We start from the raw sequence: 9,104 nt of genomic DNA, 5'->3' as shown, positions 1-9,104 counted from the left end.
TGACCGCAGAATTCCTCCATTCAAAAGGCTCGGGTTAACTATTTAAAAATAGTTTAGTACATTTCGTCAAGGATTTTCTTCAGGGAGGGGCCCGGAGCCCGGTAAGAGCGCATGATGCCGATTTTTACTTTCTGCCGGAAGCAGCCCATTGTGAAAAGCAAAACAAATTGAGCCTAAGTTGGGGGCCCCTTAGCTGCGTTCCCGCATATGTTGCGTGCATGTGGGTTTTGACAGTTAAATGTAGCATCACCAGTTTTTGCCGGCCGCTGTGCAATAGAGGTGTAGTTTTTGCTGACAGCAATCATGACAATGAACGTAATAAATGACGGCGTTCTTTCAGTCACGACGCTTTGCAAGCAGGGTAGCGGCCAGCTGGTGGCGAGTCAGTGTCTGATGCGTATTGTTCTATGAATTTGCTCTCGCTTCTCTTCATAATATTTTATTAATTTGCTATCGCTTTGCTATGTATTGTTTTATTAATTTCCTATGGCTTTGCTACGTGTTGTTCTATGAATTTGCTGCCGCCCACTAAATTTGCTAGATTTGCTTTAGCGGTGTCCGCAATTATCTGAAATTGTTCTGGGGAACGTGGGGAGGCACAGCAGGTTTCTGGAGCATGAAGATAGATGCCCGAGAAAGTGATTATTTTGGAGACGCCGGGTCAGGTATTCATGAATTCCTTGAAGACAGGATGCTCATTCACCAAACGTTAACAAACTGGTTGCCAGGCATGCCAAAAACTGCGACCCCGTCCTCAAGTTGTTCTCACAAGATTCCTTTGGTAAAGCTTAGAAAAATCAGCTTCGGATTAACGTTCGAGGTAACTCCTCTGCGGCCAACAATTTTTGATGGGACTTTGAAGGCGTCACTAATACATGGCGCCTCCACTTTTTGGGGGCAATCCCTTTCGGAACGTTTGAAGTGTGCGCCTAAATGAACTTGACATCCGGCTGTGTTCGCAGCCGTAATACGGCTTCTGAAATATCTACATGGTTGAAAGCTGCGTGATTTCACCTCCCCGTCTTAGCTTTGAAGCTGGATGGGCAGCCGTCTCCATGCCCCTTTCCGACTTTCTGCGCCCGTGACGTAACTCAACGTGCAAGCGTAGCCGGTGATAACGCCTACGTCACATGATACATGCCGATAGCTTGGGCGCGGGATGCTGCGAATGGAAACCAGTGTTACGCCCAGGTTCGGTGTCAGTTTATTCTCCCATCCGCCGGAGCTGAAGGCCATAACCAGTTAGCCGCCGTGCTAAGGCTGTGATGGCTTAAATAGCACGAAATCATCTCGCTTGAGAAGCACGAAATCATTGAAATGCACGATATAGTGCAGAAGATATACAAATTTGCTGCGCCCGCCAATCCGCTGCCGAATGCACCCTGGGGTGACGTCATGTCACCGACTGCCCTGCCACCTATGGACGGTCGTGCACGCGCCAACGAAGTGCGAGGCACCGCCAGTCCCGGAGAAAGCGCGGTGAGGTGAGGTGGTCGGGACGGCCGCCCTGGTGCTGTGGCCGAATTGTCTTGCGAGCAAGCTTGCACTGAGCCCGTGGAAGTGTTAACAACTCGCGAACTAATGGTGATCCTGGATGGCTCGTTGCGTTCCACGATGCTGACGAACGGCACCCACAGCTATATCCAGCCGGACCCGTTCTCACCAGTCCACTCGGCGGTGAGTTCACTGAACGCACTTATCATGTCGGTCTGAAATTAACGCGAGGGACCCCATCATTTTTGCTTTGAATACAACTTGGTGCTTAGATTTCTTGGCCATCGGAAGAGTGGCGTGCACTTTGGCAAGCTTAAAGATCTAGGCCGAGGCTGTGTGTGTAAGATCAGTCCACGATTGGTTTGGGGAAATAAATTTCGTCGTGTAACGCACGCCACACCATTGTTTCATTCGATACATGAACATTGATCGGAGCGTAACGGAATCCATCGTCCGAAAATAGCGTTACGCACGGGTGTCGCTTTCTAAAATCGGTTGGAGGGCTCAACCGAAGGATTGACTTAACCTACCTCCAAACCTTATTTGCCTCGGAATTCGGTCACTCGGTATGATGCCATCCATGTTGAAATAACTTATTTATAAGCTTACTTTCGTAGATTCAAAATGATTTCCTGCGGAAAGATAAAAGATAACTTATTGTTGAAATAACTTACTTCCAATTAATGTTAGCTGTCTTATTGTGAAAGACATAGCGAATGAGGGTAATTCACAAAAAAAACACCTTCATAAATCTTACTAAGAGATTGCTAATGAAAGCTTCTGTGGGTGATCGCGTTGCATAGCCACCATAGCCACGATTATGCGACAAATATACTTGCCACTGTTGAGGAACACGTGAGCTATTTTTTATCTGGGCCACCCTGTACTTTGAAAGCTGCTGCACATTGCGAACAATTGTTCTTTATTCCAACCCAGGCGTTACCATTAAAAAGAACTTGTCAAGCATTTGCAAGCTGACTCAACGTGGGAACGAGTTGGCACGTCAAAAACATCCGGTGTGTACAGAATACGATTTGTTACAGCATTAACCTGATACTAATCATGTGTTTTGGTACCCACTACCTAGCATACGGTAGTCAAGGTAACTATTGTATCCATATTTGACCCATTTTTCGCTCTTTGCTCATATGCATTGAGAGGTCTCAGAGGAGCGTTGGGGGCGGGTGCTCAAGTCAGCCTGGAGGCTTTGCCTTCCCCCACCCCAAAAGTACAGTTTGTGATACCCTTACGTCAAGCTAATTATACTATCTTGATAAACAATGTCAACTTCGTGTTTGTCATTGTCCAGTAAGATGAGCATAATGATTGTCATCAATATGCGCAAAAGGAAATAAATCCCAGTGGAAAATTCATAAAATAATTCATTCATAATCAGCGGAGAATTTATAACGATTCAACTTGCCGGCGTTTTGCGTCGGCATCGATCAACGAATTATGCTAGAAACGACTTATGATAAATGACGCATGATCAACACCCATCAGTCTAAACGCAACGAAATTTCCCGCCCAATTTCATTTTTATTTCTATGCCAGGGGAGAAACGGGTATTTTTACGAATTTTGATAACAATAGTTACACACAAATTGCTATTCCGTTTTATTGACTGTGCTGAAATGAATGTCCTGACACTTTGCATACAGCCATGAATTGCTATCCAATGACACATTCCCTCGTTTTACCTGGCCCTTCAAAGGCGAATCTAAAATTGCAGGTTCTCCAAGACTTCAAGACTTTCTGGAATCGCTTCTGAACGTTTGTGAGCGAGGTGCGTACATTTGGGCTGCTGAGTCTCATTATTTTTACACATCTCGCGAAAATGGATTTTTTATCCGGACAGTATCCAGACACAAGGAGACTATGAGCCCTTTCTCGAGGTCATGCCGGTGACATTTTGCCAAGTGCAACAAATGACGTTCGTTTCCAGCACGAAGTGTATTTCGGAGGTATTCTTGTCTCTTATTATTGTCTATATGACTCTAAATCACAGTTTTTATCCAGTTATTTCAATTTTTATTTATATTCCTGGTACTGGTGACTAACATGACCAGATTTGACCGTTTGACAGCTATGGCATTTAGACTTGAATAGCACACTTTCTTATCACTTAAGGAGGCCTTCCTAACTCGGTTCTCCATATGCCTCTGCTCTTGTTTCGATAAAGGCGTGTTGCCGAAATATCAACCCATCTATATCTCCATTCTACTGGGTTTTCTCCGAGAAATAAGGCTATTACTACTGTCTTATCTATGTGAACAACGTTCCTCACAAATGATCTAAACAACTTACATAATTAACTTCCTTATTAAAGCTTCATTTACCCGCCCAACGCAACCATTACCTTTCCGGCTTTGACCTGACATAACAGGAATTACTGGCCACGTATGTTCATGTCCACTAGTGTCTGATAACGTTTTTAAATGTATTCAATGCCATCTGTGATATTTCCGTATCATGCTTAGCTGCTGAGATAGCAGAAGGAGTCTACAAAGTACCAATTTATCAATTTGACCGGCTTTGTCTTTGAAAGGCTACATTCACCAGCATTCAAACACACCTGTCTGATCCAGTTTGCCAAGAGGTTTCCAATTCCGTTTGCCTCGTGACTTAAGCTTGCCAAGTTTCGAGAAATTTGAGAACGTCTGAGACTCTCCCCTTGTGGGATGGAGATTCAAAACCGCCGTAGGGCGAGGGTTCATAACTTGATTACGTATGTCTTACAAGTTAAGCCCGTGTATCACATCTTGCAAGGAATGTTTAGTGAAGGACAGAATACATCCAATCTTCACGGCAAGCCTGATCAGTCCACGAGTCCAACCGTAACTACACTGTCGTAGCTTCACGACCAGCGCGTTATCGCACCGCACCAACCCCCTGTTGAGGACGGCACTGAACTCCGCTGGGAGCGCCGCGATATGCCCGCCCCGATCTGGTCTGGTGCACGCCCTCTGGTCCTGCCCCCCCTCCGATCTGGTCCTCGTCCGTCCCCTTCCCCCTCCCCTCGTGGAGCCTGGTCCTCACACCGGCTTGATCTGGTCCTCGGTTTGCCCCACCCCCCAGAGCCTGGTCCTCACACTGGCTTGATCTGGTCCTCGGTCTAACCTGGTCCCCGCACTGGCCAACAGTATGGTCAGATCGACCCGCGCGATACCCGCAGACCGCAGTCGACGAGGCACTTTTGCTCCAGGTTCACCCACCTAACCCTACTCACACTTAACCCGGACCTGACGGGCGCACCTGGCACATACACCCCTCGCACTCACCAGTCCATACTGGCTGACTGACCCGCCGACATTCCTCAGTCCGCGCTACCTGACCCGCCACATTCCCCAGTCTGCACTACCTGACCCGCCTACCTGGCCCGCCTACCTGACCCGCCCGCATTCCCCAGCCCGCACTACCTAACCTGCCTACCTGACCCACCCACATTCCTCAGTCTGCACTACCTGACCCGCCCACATTCTTCAGTTCGCACTACCTGATCCGCTCACATTCCTCAGTCCGCACTACCTGACCCGCCTACCTGACCCGCCCACATTTCCCAGTCCGCACTACCTGACCCGCCTACCTCACCCACCCACATTCCTCAGTCCGCGTTGCCTGATCCGCCCACATTCTTCAGTCCGCACTACCTGACCCGCCTACCTGGCCTGCCCGCATTCCCCAGTCCGCACTACCTGACCTGCCTACCTGACCCACCCACGTTCCTCAGTCTGCAATACCTCACCTGCCCACATTCCTCAATCTGCACTACCTGATCCGGCCACATTCCTCAGTTCGCACTACCTGATCGGCCCACATTTCTCAGTCCGCACTACCTGACCTGCCTACCTGACCCACCCACATTCCTCAGTCCGCAATACCTCACCCGCCCACATTCCTCAATTTGCACTACCTGATCCCGCCACATTCCTCAGTTCGCACTACCTGATCCGCCCACATTCCTCAGTCCGCACTACCTGATCCGCCCACATTCCTCAGTTCGCACTACCTGACCCGCTCACATTCCCCAGTCCGCACTACCTGACCCGCCCACCTGACTCGCCCACATTCCCCAGTCAGCGTTGTCTGATCCGCCCCGCACTGAGATGGCCTTGACTGCGCGGTGTCGGGTGCGGCCCGCCTGCGCCTGCGCGGCCCCTGTGAGTACGTGCTCGCGCTGTCGGCCCGCACGGAACGCCAGCAACACCAGGGGTGGTGCCCACTTCTGTGTGTTACAACCTGAACGACACGGTTTGAGCGTGCTACAAGCGGCAGAACCCGACAAGAACGTCTTGCAACAGAGCTTGGCTATACAACAGGGCTTTCTGACTAGAATGTCTTGCAACAGAGCTTAGCTATACAACAGGGCTTTCTGGCTAGAATGTCTTGCAACAGGGCTTAGCTATACAACAGGGCTTTCGGCTAGAATGTCCCACAGGAAAGTCTTGCTTGAATGACAAGCAGCCGGGTCTCGTTAGGATGTCCACGGCCGAGTCAGAATGTCCGTGGATTGGTAAAACCTGACGTCATATCTGGCTCTAAAATTTGGCGGAGTTCTGGAAGATGCTACGGATGATGAAGATAATTTTGGCACGATACCTCGCAGAGCCATCGAAAATGCAGAGACGCAGCCGCTCCGGTGTCCGTCATCCAAAGATCTCCGTACCTGTGACGTCACCTCCGCGAGGACCACGACCCGACGACTATGTCGTCTGTGGTTTGGTGCCCCCTGCCCCCCCCCCCCCCCCACCCACTCTGGCATTTCTGGCTCCCCATCACGTAATTGGACTTCACAGTCCTGATGACGTCACCATCACGTGATCTGACTTCACAGTCCTGAAGACGTCACCATCACGTGATCTGACTTCACAGTCCTGATGACGTCACCATCACGTGATCTGACTTCACAGTCCTGATGACGTCATCATCACATGAACCTTTACTCCACCATCCTGGCATCTGTGACCCGTGCCGTTCCGGGGATCCACAATGCCACAGCTCCTGTACATTGTTGACTCCGTTGCCCTGGACTCCGTAACGCCACCGTCCCTTGAATCCGAAACAACGCGGTCTGTTGGACGCGTGCTTCACCGTCGATCTGATGTGCAGTCCACCTCCCCTCCGACCTGGAGCGTACCTTCCCCGGAGCCAGCCGCTCCGCCGTCGCCCAGATCCGCAGCCGCTCCCGTGTGTCCACGACCGGGTCGCCGTTCGGACCGGGGTTTCCACCGTGTCGTTGCTCTGTGTTTGCGCTGCCCCCGCCGCGCACGGCTGCACCGCCGGGGGAAGTGGGAGCCCGGCTGCGGGCCAGCACTGTGAGGGGCCAGCTGGCCCGGCTGCAGGCCAGCAGGCCAGCTGGCCAGCAGGCCAGCAGGCCAGCAGGCCAGCACTGCGGCCCTGTCAGACCGGCTGCCGGCCGACCCGCAGTGCACCATTAGTGTCCCAATAACACCATCTCCCATTCGCATGAACGACCCGCAAATCAATCGTCCGCCCGTCGGAGGGTCTTTTTTGCCGCGCTGACACGCCCTCGTGCCTGTGTGGACCATCGTGTCGGTGTCAGGTGTCCTCCAGAGTGTTTTGTCGTGAAGTTGGTCCGAGTGTTGCTGACCTTCCGCGACATTCCTCACTTTTGGAGGCGACCTTGATATCATGCATGCTGTGTGTGTCTACGATGGTGCGTGTGCGTACGCCATGTGTTCCTGGCCCATCGGGATGTTCACTGTTGTGCTTCTGTTGCGTGGAGATAAAATTGTGGGGAACGTTTCGGCCCTTATTCGGCTCTGCGGACGGCTCCCATTCTCGTGCCGGCTTTGTCTCGTCCTCCGGTGGACTCGCAGTCCGGTGGTGGAGGTGACGAGCCTGACCGCTTCGGCTCTGTTCCGCCAGATGGACTCCAAGTCCTCGCCGCTGGCCATGCTACAGAAGACATGCTCGCAGATCGGCGCCGACACCATCGCCGCCAAGCCGCCGCCGCCGCCGCCGCCGCCCGACAAGAAGAAGGAGGAGACGCGGAAGGAATCGCCGGTCGCCGAGCGGCCCGCCTTCAAACCGTACGAGCTGGAGAGCCGGGCCGAGGAGCAGGCGTCGGACCCCGAGCCGGCGACGGACCGCGACCGCAGGTCGCCGCCCCGGTCTCCCGACAGCCGGAAGACGCCCAAGAGCGAGGCCAGCTCGACCACCAGCCCTGTCAGTCGCCCCGGGGCCGAGGTGCTGGCCGGCTGCAGCGGCGCCAGGGAGCTGGCCGCGCTGGGCTCGCTGCGGCCGGCCGCGCCGCCGCCGCCGCTGCCGCTGCCGCTGCCGCTGCCGCCCTACCTGCCAGGCGCCGAGCTGGTGACGGCGGCGCTGCGGCCGACGCCTCCGGGCCTGCCGGGGCTGTACCCGACCGCCGCCTACCTGGGCCTGCAGCACCACCGGCCCGGTGACAAGTGCCAGAGCCCGTACTGTCCGTGCGCCTTCAGCACGCCGCACGGCTACGGCGCGCCCTGCCCCGCCGGCTGCGCCCCGTGCGAGCACGCCAAGGCTCTGGGCGGCGCGCTCGGCTCGGCGCAGCTTCACTCGCCGTACCTGGCGCTGGGCTCGCCTTTCTACCCGCCTCTGGCGGCGGCCGGCGCCGGCGTGGCGCCTGTCGTCTGCAGCTGGATGGCCGACGGCCGCTACTGTGGCAAGCGGTTCGCCAGCACCGAGGAGCTGATGCAGCACCTGCGCTCGCACACGAGCCTGTCGCCGGCCGAGGCGGCGCCGTCGCCGCTTCCGCGCGGCGCGCTGCTGGCAGGTCCACCGGTCGCCTTTCGCGCCGGCGCCGCTGTCGCCGCTATCGGCCGCGCGCTACCATCCGTACTCGAAGCCGGCCTCGCTGGCGCTGGCGGCGGCCGCGCAGCCCGGCTCTCTGGCGGGGGCTTATTACGCGCCTTACTCGGCCCTGTACGCCCGGCCGCCCGCGCTGCCCTGAGGCGGGCCGCACAGCCGCCGGACAACTGTGGGACAGCAGACGGTCAGCAGTTAGACAGCGCCGGGCAGACGCCAGGCGACGGCCGGTCAGCTATCTGACAATAGCGAGACAGCAACCGGTCTGCCGTCTGACAATAGCCGGATTACAACTGGGCAACAGTCAGGACAACAGTCGAACAACAGTCCGACGGCAGCCGGACAACTGCCAGACAACAGTCGGACGGCAGCCGGACAACCGCCAAACAGCCAACGCGCGAACTCCAGATGGTTGCTGGACGACTGCCAGACATCCCCTGAGGCGGTCTATCAGCAGCAGCGACTGCCACGACCGCACAGCCATACGGAGACCCATGCAGCGTGGCCGGGGCCGTGGTCCACGTCCGCTCTCCCAGCGTTGTGCTCACTGCTCGGCGGTGCTCCCCAGTGAGCGGAGTTAGACGCGGTGTCCCGTCCAGTGAGATTGGTCCGTGGGTGTTGGCCAAGCGCGCCCGCGAGTCCCGCGCGGTCGCGTCTGGGGTCGGCCCCCTCTCTTCTGGTGGTCCGCAGTGGCTGTGCCCCAGGAACGAGGCGCGCGACCACCGCTGTCCTTCTGGTGGCCACGCCCGACGCCAGGGCCCCGGAGCCGCGAAACAAGAAGTCTGTGATGAAGCTCGCGCAAA

The 9,104-nt window shown here is 55.1% G+C and overlaps 1 protein-coding gene across 1 annotated transcript; it reads left to right on the top strand.

The window, feature by feature from the left end:
* Positions 1-1,614: 1,614 nt before the first annotated feature.
* Positions 1,615-8,446, top strand: LOC119092550 (zinc finger protein Noc-like). The gene is made up of 4 exons (XM_037215511.1): positions 1,615-1,677; positions 7,384-7,731; positions 7,903-8,232; positions 8,270-8,446. The coding sequence occupies exons 1-4, from the start codon at positions 1,615-1,617 to the stop codon at positions 8,444-8,446; spliced, it is 918 nt and encodes a 305-aa protein (XP_037071406.1).
* Positions 8,447-9,104: the final 658 nt, after the last annotated feature.

This window comes from Pollicipes pollicipes, unplaced genomic scaffold, assembly GCF_011947565.3.
Source record: "Pollicipes pollicipes isolate AB1234 unplaced genomic scaffold, Ppol_2.1 Scaffold_1600;HRSCAF=1878_pilon_pilon_pilon, whole genome shotgun sequence".
Lineage (NCBI taxonomy): Eukaryota > Metazoa > Arthropoda > Thecostraca > Pollicipedomorpha > Pollicipedidae > Pollicipes > Pollicipes pollicipes.
Note: the sequence above shows the minus strand (reverse complement) of the source record. Positions and strands in the feature narration are given on the sequence as shown.

What these genes read in the sequence shown, in the direction of transcription:
- LOC119092550 (XM_037215511.1), top strand. Translation starts at nt 1,615, where the DNA reads ATGCTGACGAACGGCACCCACAGCTATATCCAGCCGGACCCGTTCTCA. An exon ending in TCTCACCAGTCCACTCGGCG is followed by an intron (nt 1,678 to 7,383) that starts GTGAGTTCACTG and finishes CTGTTCCGCCAG; the next exon opens with ATGGACTCCAAGTCCTCGCC. An exon ending in GCCTGTCGCCGGCCGAGGCG is followed by an intron (nt 8,233 to 8,269) that starts GCGCCGTCGCCG and finishes CGCTGCTGGCAG; the next exon opens with GTCCACCGGTCGCCTTTCGC.